The 17298-nt window shown below is 46.1% G+C and overlaps 1 protein-coding gene across 1 annotated transcript in view; it reads left to right on the forward strand.

Moving 5' to 3' along the window:
• Window positions 1-15582, forward strand: part of ARK2C (arkadia (RNF111) C-terminal like ring finger ubiquitin ligase 2C) — a 120714-nt gene extending 105132 nt beyond the window's left edge. Inside the window, exons 4-8 of the mRNA XM_090037740.1 lie at window positions 993-1122; window positions 3175-3279; window positions 4075-4170; window positions 5590-5696; window positions 7943-15582. Coding sequence (XP_089893866.1) covers window positions 993-1122; window positions 3175-3279; window positions 4075-4170; window positions 5590-5696; window positions 7943-8060 — 556 coding nt within the window. The 3' untranslated portion in view covers window positions 8061-15582. The remainder of the gene's footprint in view (window positions 1-992; window positions 1123-3174; window positions 3280-4074; window positions 4171-5589; window positions 5697-7942) is intronic.
• The last annotated feature ends 1716 nt before the right edge of the window (window positions 15583-17298 follow it).

The following is a 17298-nucleotide window of genomic DNA, read 5'->3' on the forward strand; positions in this document are numbered from 1 at the left end:
TGAGCTTTGCTTTGGTAAATGCTAAGACAATGTTTATTATAGTGCCTGCTTTTGTAATTAGGGGGAAACGAACGGCATTCAGCATTTATTTGTGAAGAGATTGCTCTCTCTGGAGAGACAGGGGATCGGTAAATTGGATTATAGATGGAGATACTGTCCTCGCTCTCCTCCCTCCAACTCAGACCCATGGGGATGGGGCTTGCCAGCATGTTGCAGCTCACTGGCTTGTGCCCGCGTCAGTACAGAGGGGATGTGGTACAGAACGATAATTAATTTCTGCTGGGCAGATGCATCAGAAATGCAATGCAGTAAGTTTGCAGCCTCCTCTTTTGAGAGCGGTGGTGGATTCTGCATCTCCCAAGTCTTCAAATCAAGACTTAGGTGTCTTTCTGGAAGACAGAAAAGCATCTGTTCGATTAGAGGGGTTCTAGGCAGGAATAAGTAGATGCAAATTTATTTTTTTTTGTGGGGTTTTTGTGATCTAATTAATAGGAGCACAGGGCTCCCAGAGTCCAGCCTCCTGCTGCCGGAGGTAACCAGTGGAGTTACTCCACATTTACACTGGCATAAGGATAGATGCTGCCCTGCGCTAACCCAGCTGGTTCAGTCTTAGCAGAGTTACAGATTTGTCACTCATCCAGTTATGAAGCCAGTCGAACTCAGGTTTGTGCTACCCAGCAAAGAACGGTGCAGTTATTTAGCAAAACAAAAGCAGAGCAGAGCTCTTACATGTTGGCGAGGAGAGGGCAGAGGGCCAATCCGGGCCCCCTTGATCTCTGTAAACCCTGCTGCACTGATGTAAATCAGAAATAACTGAATCAATGGCGTTAAGCTGGATTTGAATCGGAGTAGCTAAAAGTTAGAGCTAACGCGCTGTGCCCTTTTGCTTCTGGAGTGTGGTATGGATTATGAATGGAACGGTAGCGGGGAAATAAAGGGATGCATTGCAAAAAGGTGAGATTATTGTTATATGCCTGTTCTTGTGCTTGCAGGGATCTCAGTGTTGACGCTGGCCTGACTCATGCCCAGTTCCAGGTTAGGACAGTTCCTCAGCCCTATCAGCATTACCTAGCTACACCTAGAATGCACCATTTCCCTAGGAACACATCCTCAGCGCAGATGGTGAGTGAAATGCTTTTGCTGGGAAATGTTTTTTGCATTGTCTACTAGAAGGAAGCCAAAATAAAGGCTGCTATCTTTCCATCACCTGTCTTCCAAGAGTCCTACTTATCTCTGTCCGTGGGAGGGAGTCTGTCTGAAAAGATAATGTTGCGTTGTTATACTCATGGGGTAGGAAACGTTACAAGGAAGGATGCGTACTAGCTGAAGATGGGTTTGGTCTGTTATCTCTAATGGAGCTACATCACTTTACACCAGCTGATAAGCTGGCCTACACGTTCTAGACAGAATGGGAAAGATCCGGCTCATGCTATTAGGCATCGAAGCAAATTCAGCTCTCAGGTGAACGAATGTCAATCCAAGTTAACTCTGCTGAAGTGGATGTTGTTACTGCAGATCCCCCCTTGTTTTAACTGAGAGCACACTTTGAGTCACTGATCTTTATTCGTATTTCCACTACTTGCATGCCGTAAAAGAGCCTTACAGGGGATTTAAATGTAATTTAACCAATTTATAGGGCCGTAAATAGGACTCCTCATACATAAGAATCGGGTCCACTGACCCTCTTTTCACTCAGAAGGATCCTTGACCGCCTCTTCCTGTTTTCATTTAAATGGGCACCTGAGTAAACTGGGGGTTTTCACAAAGCATCACTGCAAACGGTTAAAACTCAACAAAAAAAATCCCAACTCACTCTTCACTATTGACACAGTTTCCCCTGAGGTCAAATATAATTATTTCAGACATTTCCCTCCAAATTTTTGCATTTAAAAAAAAGAGCATTTGCCTTTGGGCGTGTTCTGATTTTTGCAACTGTAGGGGAGAGGCCCAATACTACATTGGTACAGGGGTCATTTCAAGAGGAAAGCTCAAACTGGGTGTGTTGACATAAGCCATTAACATGAAGCAATAAACCACAAAGCTTATTGCTCCTCAGTTAATTGCTCCTGGGAAAGCTCCCGGGTGTGCAGTTTACACGTGCACCCAGAGTGCAGCACATTGAACCAGGCTGAAGCAGCCCTGGCTGGCAGGGGTCCGGGGGGTCATGCTGCCAGCCTGGAGCTGGTCCAGCCAGGCTCGAGGTGGTGTGGCGGGGCTGGCTGGGGCACGAGGGTGCTTCTGAGCTAGCCCCAGCCAGTCCTGTCAGTCTCTGCACGTGTGCTGCTGTGCACAAAACACCTCCACAGCAGAGTAAGCCTTGTATTTCCAAGTCCTAGCCTGCTGTGGAATATATTAGTTTCAGGCACCCTTATCAGGGCACGGGCAGACATCGAGACATTTATTGCAGTTAATCAGTCAACTGCACAAAAACCATCTTGTGTAGACACACCCACTGAGATGCTAATGGGATTTGGGTGTCCACAATCCTCTGAGCAGTTTTGGAAATGTCAGCATTGCCTCTCAACTTTTTGTACTTTAGTCAGCCTGGTCCATGAACAAAGCCTGGTCACTTCATTGACGGGTTTGCTCCCATTCGGAGAACACTGGATTCTGGGTTGACCCACATAAGCATTGCTAACCCACGGCAGTTTTATGGCAAGTCTGACAACCTTTGGTGCTTTTCTTAAAGCCCTCAGGTCCTGGAGTCAGGTGAACATGTGAGAATCTTAGCTTTCCTTAAAAAAAAGGCAACTCTCTACACTTTGTGGTTGCAGAGAAATTGAAAAATGACTCAAAAGTTTCAGAAACACTTAAAAGATCAGAGAAAAAACAAGGAGAACCATAAATGTATTTCTGAAAAAAAAAGCCTCCTATTTCTTAAGTCAGTCTGGCAATGTCTGAAGCCTTTGAGTTGGCAACACTGCAGAGACCACAGACACACTATTACAAATAATTGAACTGAAATAAAAATAACTATGATTCATATTTATTAATAGAACTTATTAAAGTCCTATTATTTCTTTGTTTTTAGAGAAATCTTCATTTTGGAGGCTAAAAGCTAGTTATTAGGCTGCCCTTTAAGTTTTGTACTTTTTAAAAAATGGTTTTATTTGAAGTCAAGGCAGTCAGAGGAGCAGAGGTGCTGAGATGATTTTTCTTCCCTATCCTGCACAGGTTGTCCATGAAATCAGAAACTACCCTTATCCTCAGCTTCAGCTACTTGCTCTTCAGGGACTAAATCCGAACAGGCACACATCTGCCGTGAGGGAGAGCTATGAAGTACGTACCTTCTGACTTAAGTGGCTGTTAACCCCAGGAACCTGCAAATGTTGTAATGTAAATTGTTACAGCTCCTCTCTGGAGCACAGCTGGGCTGCAGCAGAGTACCAGGGCCGTGCAGGATAAGGCCCGAGTGCTACACGCGTGCAGTTGTAGTTGGAGCTGAAGTCCATTTGAAGTCTATGGAAAGATGCCTAATGTCATCAGCGGGTTTAGGATCAGACTTGTGGGTGTTGGCCCACGAGAGCTGCTTCCCCACAGACAGCAGGCAGGAGTTATAGCTTATCGGGCATGTTTTCATGCAGCCGGTGTTGCAACGTCCACCGTTGTGCTGCTGGGCGGTGGTGTGAATCTAGGAAAGGCCTTGTGCCCTATTAGAAAAGCTATTTTAATTATTAATTTGGAATAATGAGGTCTCGCTCCCAGACATCAGAAGCGGTCCCACTGCGCTGCTCTCCATCCATGCTGTCCAACGGCCATGGAAAGCAATGAGCGGCGATCCACCGTGACAGGAGCACTGGAGAGGGGCCTGGTTAATGCCTGTTTGTGCGGTGATGGTTGCAGCCAACCTCTTAGTTGGAGGGCAGCCTAGCACCCGGGTCTTTGGGCTCCCAGACAGGTGCCTTAATCACTTAGCCACTGGGATGAACACTTAGGAGTGCTGCCCTTGTCCCCCCCCGGCTTTTTCCCTGATTTACAGCCCTACCTCCCATCTTGTGGGTGCCGCCTCTTGTCCGAGAGGCTGGTTGGTGTCGGCGAGATGGGTGCGTGACTGGCTGGTGCTTTGTGTTTCAGGAGCTGCTGCAGCTGGAGGACAGACTGGGCAGCGTGAGCCGGGGAGCTGTGCAGAACACCATCGAGAGGTTCACCTTCCCACACAAGTACAAAAAGGTGAGGGCTGGACCGCCAGCGTCTCCAGGCGGCTCCTCAAGCAGTCCTGGCTCACCCTGCCTCAGGAAGACAGTGCAGCAGCTAGAGACATGGGGCCACCCTTGCTAGATAGGACAGTGTGCATGTGACAGGGTAGACTGGAGCCCAGAGCTTCAAATCCAAACATCCCCAGATTTGGGGAGGAATTTAAAATCCAGAGGCCACCTCTCATTTGGAGGATGATAACACACAGCGGCAAGCCTAGGCTAACAGGCCAGGGTGGTCTGATGGTGGCTTTCTGACTTCTAGGCTCAAATCTGCAAGCCAGATTTTCCCGCTCGGCCAATGCAGCTTTCTCTCAGCATGACCCGTGCACATGCTTGCAACAGCACTCGTTTTTATTCAAGTATTAGTACCCACAAGTTAAACCCAAAAAGTTATGCGGTGTGCAAACCATGTACAAACCCACTCCCATGAGTCCAAGCTCCATTCCTGGAGTGCAGGGGGAAGCTTGTACTCTCCTGTCCGTGAAAGATAACTCTCTTCCTCGACTTCTTTTCGTGAAACCTGGTCGCCTCACTTTACACTGGTGTGAGAGGAGGGCATATGATTTTGAATGCTGAACTGGATTTATGCCACCCTCACTCAGGAAAGGGAAAGTTTCTAAACCTAGAAGCTGAGGCAAACCGTTGGGAAAAAATCCTGGACCAATTTGTGCCCTTGCTGACCGTGGGCTCTATTAAACACCCTTTCTCTTCCTATAGATCTGTGCAGTGTCTAGCATCAGGGGCACGGGGCTGTCAGCCCTGTCACGTTAGCGATAGCAATTGCGACTCTGGGAGAATGGAGGTGGCGAGGTGTTTTTTAAGTGAGGCATCGGGTCATGTGCAGTTCGCTCCGGGGGATTCTGAGCTCTCCTGTAAAGACGATTGCAGTGATGAAGTCTGCAAGAAAAAAACCCCACAACCCTCGAAATTCAGGCACACATATGCAGGTGCCTACAGGGACAAATGATGCCTGGATTAGATAAGGCGGTGTTTATGGAAGCCAGTAGGAATCACGGTGTACCTGAGGTTTGAATCCAGCCCCTTGCACATAATTACAGGTCCCAAAATGCTCAAGAGACTGCGGAGACTTAATAATCAGTGTGACATTAATCACAGGACTCGGGAGGAAATGGCTTCCTGGCTTCTCTGCTGACATTTATTCTCTCTGCCTCTCCTCTCCCGGTACATTTTGACAGTCAGAACATTAATAGGACCTGGCATCCTTCCCTCTGTAGGTTTTTGGCTGGGCAGACTTCCCTGACCTGGTGGGTCTATTCAGTTGACAATGAAGCGCTTATTATTCGCGTTCCTCCAACTCAGGAGGCTTTCGAGAGCATTAGAGAGTCGTCAGCTCTCCTTTTGTAATTAAATTATGTCTTTAACCTTGTCACAGAGAAGACCACAGGAAGGCAAAGCTGAGAAGGAGGACGGGGAGGAGTCGGATACCGATGAAAAATGCACAATCTGTCTGTCTATGCTTGAAGATGGAGAAGATGTGAGGTATAATCATTCCCACTGAGAGCTCCGGCTCTCCCCCTCTGCCTCTCTCCATTCATTTTCTGCTTGGTTTGTATTTTATTTATTGGAAATCATTCACCACTGCGTGGGTCTGCTTCCAAGACAGGGCTGTCAAAGCTCCTGTTCTGGTGAACTCTCTGAGCATGCAGGGTGCAGTTTGTCTGCAGAAAGCTCAGCTTGATTAGGACTGTCTCAAAACACACTTTATAAAGTGTGGATAAAGAGTGCAGCGGGGTGGGAGGCTGGGGGCAAAGGGTTGTTTTTTCCTCAGCAGTGGCCTCTGGTTTCTGTCTTCTTGTCTAAGGTCCCTCAGCCCTGAAGACTTTAGCACAGAGGAACATTTGTGCAGCGTTCGGTTACGTTGCTGGATGCCAAAATTCAGAACAAAATAGGTTTCTGAGTTGGAGGCAGGTCTCTGATTCGGGGCTGGTTTGTGTATTAGGATTGAAGTCGACCCATTCTGACGGGAGTGGCCATGGGAAGACCTGAGGTTCAAGTTCAGGGGGTCGGGTCTAGGGTTTTGCTTCAGGTTCTTTCTTAGTCCAGCTTTGAGGCCGCTGTGCCCAAGTGCACAGGATGAGAGCTAGGGTTTCAAACTGCGCGCCTGAAATTCAAGGTTGGGTTACAACCCTTTTTTGGCCATTTGGCTCTGTTTGCTAGTGACCTCTCATTCATTAAGTTCTAGCTGCCGCTGCAGAGAGGCGGCTGAGGAGCACGACCCAAGCTGTAACAAGATGACTCCGGCCAACCTTTCTCACTGAGGTCCTGTCTTGTATCACAGCAAAAGCAATGCTATCAGTGTTCACTTAAGTGGGACTGGAGCCAAGGTTCAGACACACAGTGTAATGACTGAGGAGGTCGGGCCCATAGCCCTTCTCCTAGCAGTTTTATACCCATGTGTGAAGAGCACGAGCTTTGGTGGGTTTACTCAGCTGGTGGGAGCCAGGAGTCCGGGCTCTGACAGGCTAGCCCTTTGTGGCTTTGGGACAGTGATGCCAAACTAAGGTTTGGTGTTGTTTTAATGGCAGTTTTGCAGTGAGTTTAGCTTATGGATTTGTATAGGCCGGTTTGGAGAGGCATGGTCCTGCCTTGAGTAGAGGGCTGGACTAGATGACCTCTGGAGGTCCCTTCCAGCCCCGCTTCTGTATAATCATATGCTTTAGCTGCAGGCCTTGCTGGGGAGGCCAGTACAAGTGGAGCTCGGGACAGGATTGTGTCTCATCTGCGAGGAGATACTTTGACTAGGAACATACAACTGGAAGAGGCCTCCTGGGTCATGGAGTCCAGCACCTGCTATTTCAAGCACCTGTATCATAGCATCCTTTTCTAAACTGAGTGAGCCCTCTCCTGAAACTGCTTTGGTGGTTTCCCCATTTGGGAGGCTATTCCTTTTTCCCCTGCTTTTCAGCCTTCCTTTATTCCCAGCCAGTTTATACTGATTTGCCCTTGACAAGGGGGTAGCTTGCTTCCTTGGGTGAATCCAGATCAGGCTATGCGGCACCATGGGCGCTCAGCTCTGCCTCCTCCCTTTCTCTTGCCTTGTCTTTTGGGATGACTTTGAACCCTCAGCGAGCTCACGGAGGAAGACATCCCAGTGATCCACCATAGATTAGCTCAGGCGAGGAGCCTTGGCCCTTCACTCCTTTTTTTTTTTGCTCCATTTTGCCTTTATTTATGTTGACTGGGTGGTTGTGAAGTACACTGAAGTGCACAGAGCTGACTGTCCTCACAAAGACGGTGTAAGATGTCAGCTGCATTCAGGCAGATCGGGATGGACAAATTTAACTATACTGAACTGCAAAAAATAGAGAGGCCAGCATGTCGCCAGTGAGGGTAATTAGCTATGGGAACGCCATATCCTGAGAGGCAGTGGATTATTCTGTCCCTCGATGTCTTTAAATCCAGCCTGGCTGCCTTTCGGCAGAGATGTAATTGCTCAAATAGAAGCTGTGGATACGATACAAGAGCCACTGGCTGAGATGCTATGGTCTGTGCTATGCCTGAGGTCAGATCAGACAATCATCACGGTCCCTTCTCACCTTCGAATCCACGAATCTGTGAAATACGCTGAGCGCAGCATGCGCGACTCTCTCGTCCCTGCCTGTAGGTTACTGGGTCAGTGTCTACGTCTCCCTCGAGGTTTTTCTCGTTGCCTTTTTTTTCCCTTCCAGCCTCCTTGAAGTGCATCCGTGCATGGCCCTAACAGGCGTGTGATTCTTCTCTTGCAGGCGTTTACCCTGTATGCATCTCTTTCACCAAGTGTGTGTGGATCAGTGGCTAGCCACCAGCAAGAAGTGCCCAATCTGCAGAGTGGACATTGAAACACAGCTTGGCTCCGACAGCTGAAAGAACCAGCTGGATGCACCATTTTCCTTACCAGGTCGTACGGCCATAAACCCTTGCAGCAAAATTTTGCCTTCTGAGCCATTTGATTTAGAGGAGAAGTCTGCAAGCACATTAGCGAGGAGGAGGAGGAGGAGTTGGTGGTACAAAATCTAGGGGTAGGAGAGTATCCTAACAGCCATATTGGCCCAATGCATGGGAGCTGGCATTCCCAGAGCTTGAAGGCCCTGTGCTGCAGAAGATTTAGTATTGAACATGAAGGAACTAGTTTGTGGTAGTCTGGCTTGTCAATCCTGCATCTCATGAGGATTGTATATATACCTCTTGACTAAGTAGAAACATGTTAGGGGTTCTTTAGCTATTTCTATGGATGGCAGCTGGAGCATGTTAGCTTAAGAAATGTTGTGTTTGATGCCCTAGTCATCTTGTGGTGGACATGTCGCTGTTAACCTAATTTGCACCAAATATTTTTTCATAGATTCCTTATTTTGGTGCCTGATTAAAGCATTGCAGGGGGGTGGGGAGGGTGGAGGGGGCAGGGCAGGGAGCCACAAGTCAAATCTTCCCATCTTTAGGAAAAACAAAAAAAGAAGAGGTGAAAAAGCAAAATCCTGTTTACAGTTAGAAGGATGGTGCTCTTCGCCTCGGCCGCATTTCTTTGCTTTTGCCGTGTTTACAGCGTGTTGCAAATTCAGAGAAGCCTCAAAAAAAAACAAAACAAAAAATTGGAACGAAATGGAAACGAGAGCGAGAAGCTTTGTTCTTGCTTATCTGCTGTTGCTGGATGCTTTTCATGGGGCACGATCCTGGGATCCTTCTTCTGTATCTGAACTGTGTACCTTGGTATCCGGCGAAGGCTGCGGGATGCCTTAATGTTGTGCTTTCTCATGCTGCCGCTCTCCGCTACATTTGCCCCAGCCCCTGTATTCAGTCAGGATGGTTGACTTGCATGGCAACTGTGGGTACTCTTTGGGTTTTTTTCCAGATGAGGCCCAGGATCCCCCAGTGGGGGTGGACATCAGGCGTTAACCTGACACCAGGCTCGCGGTGAAAAATCTATTGTTTGCCTATTAGCCAAAGAGCATTTACTAAGCTGGTCTTAGGAGCTAGACCCTGCAGTTGTGCTTTGGAGAACAATTAGCTGGGAATGTGACGAGATACGCATTGCATTCCTCCTCCTCTCACGGGCACAAAAGCCGTTCTCATGCTAAAGACAAGGCATTCAGAATGGAGAAAATCGGACCCCACTAGCTTACTGTGAAACTCCTAATCTCATGGCCCTCTTTGGATGGCAGGCTAGGAGATTTCCGATGATCTCATTAAGCCCCACTGAGCTGTGTTTCCATCTCACCTTCTTTTCAGGATCCCGGGGTGGGGGGGGGGAGGAGGAGGGGGTTTGATCAGGTTACATCATGCACCAAATTCTTTTCTTCTGTTCCTTGCTTTGTGACTTACGAGCAAAAGCAGCAGAGAGAAAGAATAGCAGAGGAGATTACAGCTCAGGTGGAATTCTGAAGTCTTTTTTTAAAAAAAGCCCATTTTTTGGCTGGTGCTAGGGGGAACAAAATCTTTAGTTGTTTTGATTACAGATGGGGTGGAAAAAATAACCAGGCTGATTCGGTCCTATTTCACTTAGGACCAGGAATGGGATTTCAGTCAAGGAAGGGGATTTCAGTTGATCAGAGTTTAGGAGCTACGCTGAATTTTGAAAATATGTAAATATATGTACCTGTGCGCACACAGGCATGCAAGTATGTACAGAGCGATTACTAAAATGAAATGGATACGAATGTGTCAGGCTCTATTATATTAGTGAGAAAAATAAAAGGTGGACTCAATCAGCGAAGCTCCCAAGTAATGGAGCTTTCCTGATCCACATTCCCTCCAGAATAAATATTTGGTTACTTGCCACGAGAGATGCTGAATTAAGTGCATGTTGACTCTACCCAGTCTCCTCTATCTCACGCTGCCCTGGAGGGTTGGAATCAACAACCAAGACCGCCAGGTTTTTAATCGTTTTTATGTCGTAGGGGAGCTGCAAAGTAACTAAAGGTTTGTGGTTTGTTGTTTTTTTTTTTGGGGGGGGGGGGGATTTTTAATCAGGAGCTTGTATATAAGGATGTAAAAATGGAAGGTGATTTCTTGTCCGCAAGAGCTGATTTCTTGTCGTAAGAGCCAAGAGCTGTTCTGTAAGTGGAGATGAACATAAATTACAGTTTGAGAGATCACCAAATTCCTGTGAGCTGTAATTGAAAAATGCAGAGCTCCCAGATGCCCAGGATATCTTTTTTCCAGCTCGAATAGTGTTAATGGTGAGACCCAGGGTGAGTGACTGCTTCCTTTGCACAGCAAATGCCCTCCAGTTCGTTGTAATGCCGTCTTCAGCCAGTTCACCCAGGGGCACCATTGCTTCACCTGTCTTGCTAGGTACAGGCAGAGGTATGGGAAGGAAGGAAAGCCGAACCCTTCTGATGGCAGGCAAAGAAGATGCCGTTTAAAACCATTTATTTTGAACCATCTGGTCGTGCGTGTGCTGGGGACGGTCGAGAACGGGCCGGGGGAAGAGGTGCAGACAGCTGCGCCTTCAGACCTCTGCTTGGGCAAACTCGAGCGCCGTTCACGCTCGCCTCGAGGGGACGAGACCTTTGTGGTCGTAGCTCTCTTATCTCGTTGGACTTGATGGTCCGAGCCCGAAGATGAGGAGGGCTGAGTGCCTTGGGGCAATAAACTGCCTGGCAAATGCTCCAGCAGCAGCAGATTCATCCATCGTTAAAAAGTAACGCCAACGAGCCGACCAGGATGTTGCTCAGAAGATACGCTGTAATCCACTCGATCCATCCTGCAGGTTGAGTCTGACCTGGCGTGGGGCTGGGCATTCCCGGGGAGGGGCGAAGGTCTCCAGCACCTGACAGGGTGCTCAGGACCTATCAGGGCTGGAGTCTTTCTCGGAATAGACCATTCAACAGGAAGGATAGGAGCAATTCTCGCCCTTGCTTGGAACAACCCAATCGGCGTGGAGGAATTGCTTGGAACAAACCATTCAGTGGGGAGGAAGGCTGCTCTTCCGAACCACGTGTTTTAAGCCTATGCGAAAGTATTATTATTTGCCTAATGAACAAGCACAGTTTTTAAAACGGTGAAGTAAGCACCAAACTCCTGTGGTCTTGTGTGAATGAGTGACGTAGTCGCGCGCGAGAGCTTGTAATGCTTGAAGTTGCATTTGGTGTGTCAGGTTCCCTCCAGTTTTAAATAATTTCTATGAGTAGAATGAGATTTGATTTAAAAACAAAACGGAAATATCTCTAGAAACAAGACATTGATAGTTTACAGGGTTTTGTGAGTTTAAATGCCTTATATTTAACAATCATAATTTATGACTAACTTGTAGATATTGTGGGTTCTTATTTAATTATTTTTATAGTTGTTTTTTGCATTTTTAATTATAATTTATTTATTTAGAAATTAATACTAATTTTTTTTATTACTCCTATTACCTCATTTTTGCATTGTTTCTGGGAATGGAATGCTTTGCATGCGTTGGTACTTTAAAAAAACTTAAACTTGGGGTGTGGGGGAAAAACGCTTATCTTGTCAAAAAAAAAATCAGGGTGTGTGATTACAAACTGTATTACTGTGGTGCTGTTACCTTGGATACATTCCATAAAAATGCAAACCTTTGATTCTGTATGCTGTGACATAGTGGAAAACTGCAATATAGTGACTGTGTTTAGCACATATATATAAATATTATTTGCACTCATAAGCAAACTCTGGTGATCCTTTCACTCATGCCTTTATGCATTGGAGGAGGTGTGAATAGCACTCTAGAGAACCAAAAAAATAGGGTTTGATGCCACAAACCCGACTAAGTAATGAATTGTGAGTTCCCTGCTCAGAAGGCTGGCTGGTTTGGGACTATTGTAACAAAATGTAGACCTAGGATTTGAGAGCAAATCACCTTGGTGCAATTATCCCCTTTAGCAAATGAGCCTGTACAGTCCATATTCATCCCAAGTGGTCAGCGGTTGTTATTAAAAGTCGGTGTGTGCCCTTACATGTAATTACACGTGTGTATCTGAGCCACCAGCCATTTCTGCAGCCCTTTTTCTCATGGATGGACCTGCTGAAGGTGCGGTGATACTTGAAGGAGTAAGAACAGCACTGCTGAACGGAGAGAGCTCTGTCTCCAGTGCAGTGGTCTGGAGGCTGCTGGCATTATCTGCACGATGGTGGTGTCTCATGGTAGCCCCCAATCGAAACTGGAGTTCAGTTGTGTCTGGAGCTGTACAGTGGAAGACACTCTGGTCCAAATTGCTTAAGCTCTAAATTGGTAAGAGATGCTGGGAGGGGAAATGGGCACAGAGATTGTTTTTTCACAGCGACCACTTTGTGAGCGATCAGTCTGGCCTTGGCTATACCCTTCCCTGTAAGCTAACCTTTTGTGGCCTTCTCTTTCTCTGTCTCTCTTGTATGAGGTATATCTGCATTTGTGGGTGGTCGTCTGTCCAGCATGCTATGGATCTGACCTGCTAAGCATTTCAGAGGGGACAAATAAGGCAACTTGCTCAGTTTCTCTCTCCAAGGTGGTGAAACCAGGTACTTAAGGGCAGGCTCTAATCTTTTGGCACATCCCACGTGTGGGAGTTTCTTGACATTGATGACTTCAGCTGGAGGTCATCCTGGGGAGCAGAATAGCAATGGGCCTGAGACCTGACCCATAACAGGAGATGCTCTGTCCATATTTCCATAATTTCCTAGCTGAACTTGTAGGTGGAATTGGAGTGCTTATTTATTATAGATGCTTTTTGAACGTACCACTTTGTGGTTTTGCTGTGGCATCAGGCTGCTGCTGAAGTCCTGGAGGCATGTTGGGGCTGGAGCCCCTTACTCGACTGTGCCCCAGTCTGCCAAACAAACAGACTAGGGCACCGGGCAAGCCGGACTGTGTGGAAGGACCATGGCATAGAAACATCAGTTGTTTCTGTGCAGAATGTAGAAAAGAACTGGAGTAGAAGGTAAACTTTCCCCCTGTAATTTTACTGTATTATTGTTCAGAGCGGAGCTGCGGCTTATGAGCTCAGAACGCAGCACAGTTCCACGTTGCCTGTAGACCCCAGGGAATGATTAGTCCTTAATACCGTAAAAATGATGATTATATTTTGTATTACCATAGCCCTTAGCAACCAAGCTGGAGGCAAGCACCTTTGTGCCAAAAGTATTCACAGTCCCCTTCCCATTTTATTTTCCCCCTACCAAAGGCATCCTGGGTGTGTCCTAATACCACAATTTCAGCAGGCATTTTCACAATGCTTTTCCTCAATCGTATTCTCAAAGCCCCTGACATCAGTGTCCCGTTAAAGAAAGTCAGTGAGCGTTTTGCAGTTAGCTTCAGTAGAGCTTGGGTTTGGAAGAAAAGGACCTGTTGGTTTTGTAGCTTAATGGCTGTTTTCTTGAAATTTTCATCCACATCAGGCATCTAATAAAGACCTTTATTATGGCTCTTCAGACATTGGACAGTGCTATCGTAGCTCAAGTGGTTGAGTCTCTTGACAAAAGAGAGACCAGTGCTAAAACCATTATCTGCTTAGACCAAACTGGATGACTTGTTTCAGAGTTTCCGAGTTGTTAGGCACTGGAAGAGACCTTACAGATCACCTGCACTTTGGCTGAGATCTGCCCCCATACGTTGGAAAGAATATTTGCATCCAGATTCAGGTGGCTCAATGGCTACAGGTCACTTAATTACAATAAGTACCAATTTTGCTAGGGCAAAAGAGAAACCTTTACATCCAAAAACAGTCAGAAACATTGGATACAGTTCAGCCAGCAAACGGATGCAGAATGCAAGACGTTAAAAGGGGGGAAATTGCCAGCAGTTTCACCACATCCCCCTTAGTGCAGAGAAGGAAATGGTGGTAAATGCTGACAAACATTGAACCTTCAATGGGAGCCAATAGGGAAAAAAACCCTCACACCTACCAGCTGCATTAAAGATAATTAGGGGCTTTCTTAAAGGGATTGGAGGCCTGTATTCCTTAGGGATAACTCAGCCTAATCATTTCAGCTATTTTTGGGTTGAAAGTTTGGCTTAGGATTGTGCTCTTGAGCCCCCTATCCACACAGGATGCTCATGAAATCAGGACTGGACCAAGCTCTTTGGTTCAGGAAAGAGAAATGCTTTTGGGCTGCACTGAAAACAGAAACCCCAAGAAATGTTGTTTCAGGTCAACCTGAAATGTTTTTTGGACCCACAGCGAACCAGGTCATGATGTTTGGGGAGGATTTAACCCTTTTTAGAAGCTTTTTTAAAAAGGTAGAGCAGTATTTCAACAAAAAGTTGCCCATTTCCACATGAGAGGTCAAAGCATTTTGTTTCAAAAACAAAATGTTTCACCTTTTTAAATTTTGCCTTCTTTTCAATTCTTTTTTTTCATCTAAAAGTTTTTGCCAGATTCATGAATGGTCTCAGTCCTGATGGAACTGATATTTTTTTTCCCGGCAAATGCATTTGTTTGCTAAGAAGCTTTTCCCCGTTTTAACTAGGAATGATGGCTCTGCCCTGGGGAGGCTACCCCATGTCTGAGTCTGCTGTGAAATGGACCCGCACCCCCGCCCTGTCCCCTGCACAATCGCCAGTCGAAACCAGTAGCGCTTTCCGTTCCCTGATAAGGATTCAATGCAGCTCGACCTGCTCCAGCCCTGCTGACTGCCCCGGCAAGGACTCAGCAAAGCCGTGAACAGCCTGCGCTTACGGGCCAGTTCAGCTGCCACAGCAGGGCCATGAAGGGGGTTGGGAAGGGGGCTACAGCAGCGAGTGCACTCATTGCTCAAGACGACGAAAAGGTGTGAAACGGTAACGTTGGGCTGCAACAGCCACAGGAAAAGGGGCTGAAATATGTCAGCGAGAAAAAAATGGGTAAATGGGTTCTACAGTCAACTTTTTCCCTAATAATAATTCAGATGTAGCTTTAATTTGGACAGGAGAGCACAAACATGACGATACCTTATTCTGCTCCTTTTTTATTTCTTGTCCTCTTAAGGTGCTGCTTAGCTGGCTGGTTTTTTTGTCTTGTATGTGATTAAGACGTGTCCATCTCTTTCTCACTGCTCTTTAATGCTTGCTACTGGAATGTGGATATGTGGTGTGAGCTTGGTTGATTGTTTTCTTTTCCTCTAAAGGCACCAACATCATGGAGAAAACTAAAAGAGCAAAAAAAAAAAAAAGCAAAAAATCAAAAAAAAAAAGCTGGCAAACAAAAACAAAACCCTGTCCTTTAATGGCATGGGCAAGTGAAAGGATTATCCACGTTTTTGTAATCCTACTGCTGTTCTGTTGTGCTGTGCAACATTTTGCTACATAGACTATTTTATAGAAGAAAGCTAGAAAAATATTTATTATTAATATTAAAGCAATAGTGCATCGGAGAAATGAAGAGACATTAGAAATTGTGTAAATGCTTAGATTCACTTTTGGTGGATTTTTTGTACTTTATTTATAACTAATAAAATGAATTGCATTGCTAACTACAACCCTGATCCAAGTGGAACTTCTTGTTTTTATGGTTATGTAGGGCAATAGAGGTTTTTAAGGGTTTTTAAAAACCTCTTAGCCCCTGCGCTGTAGCTTTAATTTCTCTCCTACAACAGTGAAGGCTTTTGCACTCTGTTCAACAGCTGCTATATTTCTATTGGCAACTAATGTTATCCCTGCATTTGAGTCCTGGGCCAAAGCCCAGTGAAGCAAATTCTTGGGAGACTTTGCAGTGAAGTCAGTAAGTTCTGGATGAGGCTCCAATTCTGCATATCCTTTTATGACAGTTGAGTATTTCCAGGTCCTGTAGAGTGGAAAGCTTAGAGTCGGGACCACTGGTCACTTGATCCATTTAATGCAAAATGCTAATAGCCCACGGAGCCAGGGCTGGGGGGCTGCCTTTCCCACTGGGCTATAGCATCATGCTCCTTCTTATGTGCTCTCTGGCTACCCCATGAATCTTGCAGTCTAAGCCGCCTGTCTCTCAGCTTCAACGGGGTGTTGCGGGCGGGGGGGAAATACCCTGGTTTCATTGAGCTCCAAATGTATGGGGTCCTTTTAGCACATTTAGAATTGAAATTCTGGATTTTAGGCATCCCAGTCCCTTTGAAGATGCAGTCCCACCTGCTCAACACAAAAGAAGGCACTTTCCTGCAGCCCAGAGCGTGGTGCCTGTGTCACAGAGTAGGATTTCAGACAAAATTGTCCTCAACATTTCCAGCTGGCAAGCATAGGTGCCTCCCCACTCAGTGTGCTGATCTCATTCTCCCTCTGAATCATACAGGGTGCCTACACATTAGCCTTTGGCTGATCCAGAGAAGATGACTTCCCTAATACTTCTGCGACAAAATTTCTTTGGGTTTTCAGGCCACCGAGGAGTGCTGCAGACTCAGAGGGGGTCACGCACTCAACTTTGTTTCCTTTGCAGGCCACATTAAAAAGCTTGCTGGTACTACTCTAGTCCTGTCCAGATCACAACATGACTAATTAGGTAATGTGCTTCTTTCATCTGAAGAACTAGCGAACTCGTCCTGGCAGGCACGTCGTACTCAGCACTCTCCCGTGTCTCCTAAAGCTTCTTGAACTCCCTTCTGCCTACTGCACCTTACTCTTGCCCTGTGAAAGGGCTAGAGAGACATCAAGGCTGGTGATGAGACATGGCCAGACCTAGGATTTTGAAAAGAGGGTGCAGGTAGCATGGGGTATCGTTACATATACCATAATAAATACTTATCTCCAGTTCAAAAGAAACCAGAAGTTTTACAAATATACTAAGGGTCTAGGGCTATTAGTTTAATACTGAAGCAAAACCAAACAGAACTTTATTGGAATGTATATTAATTTGCTATATCAGATATGAAAAATACAACAAACCGGACAAAAAAAAAAATCAAAAGATATTTTGATAAGTCCTGTAGTCATTAAAATTAGGTGTACATCTCCTTCTGAGATTCGTAAAACAAAACCTAGCCTTCTTCAGCATCTTGACAGCACATCAAATGCTTCACTGAAAGCTATTTTCACACCTGAGTAACATTTCCATGCCTGAGTTAATGTTTTTAGCTGGAGTTAAACATAGTCTGCAGGGCTGTGAAATAAGAGCTACATTCCCACGAGCCACTAATAGCTGAATTGCGGAAGAGAGGATAGCTTGATTAACGTGCACTGTACCCCACAACCCTGGACTCTGGCGCAGGAAGCCAAAAGAAG

The sequence above is a fragment of the Crocodylus siamensis genome, chromosome 3 (assembly GCF_052110815.1).
Source record: "Crocodylus siamensis isolate JL-2025a chromosome 3, ASM5211081v1, whole genome shotgun sequence".
Taxonomy (NCBI): domain Eukaryota; kingdom Metazoa; phylum Chordata; order Crocodylia; family Crocodylidae; genus Crocodylus; species Crocodylus siamensis.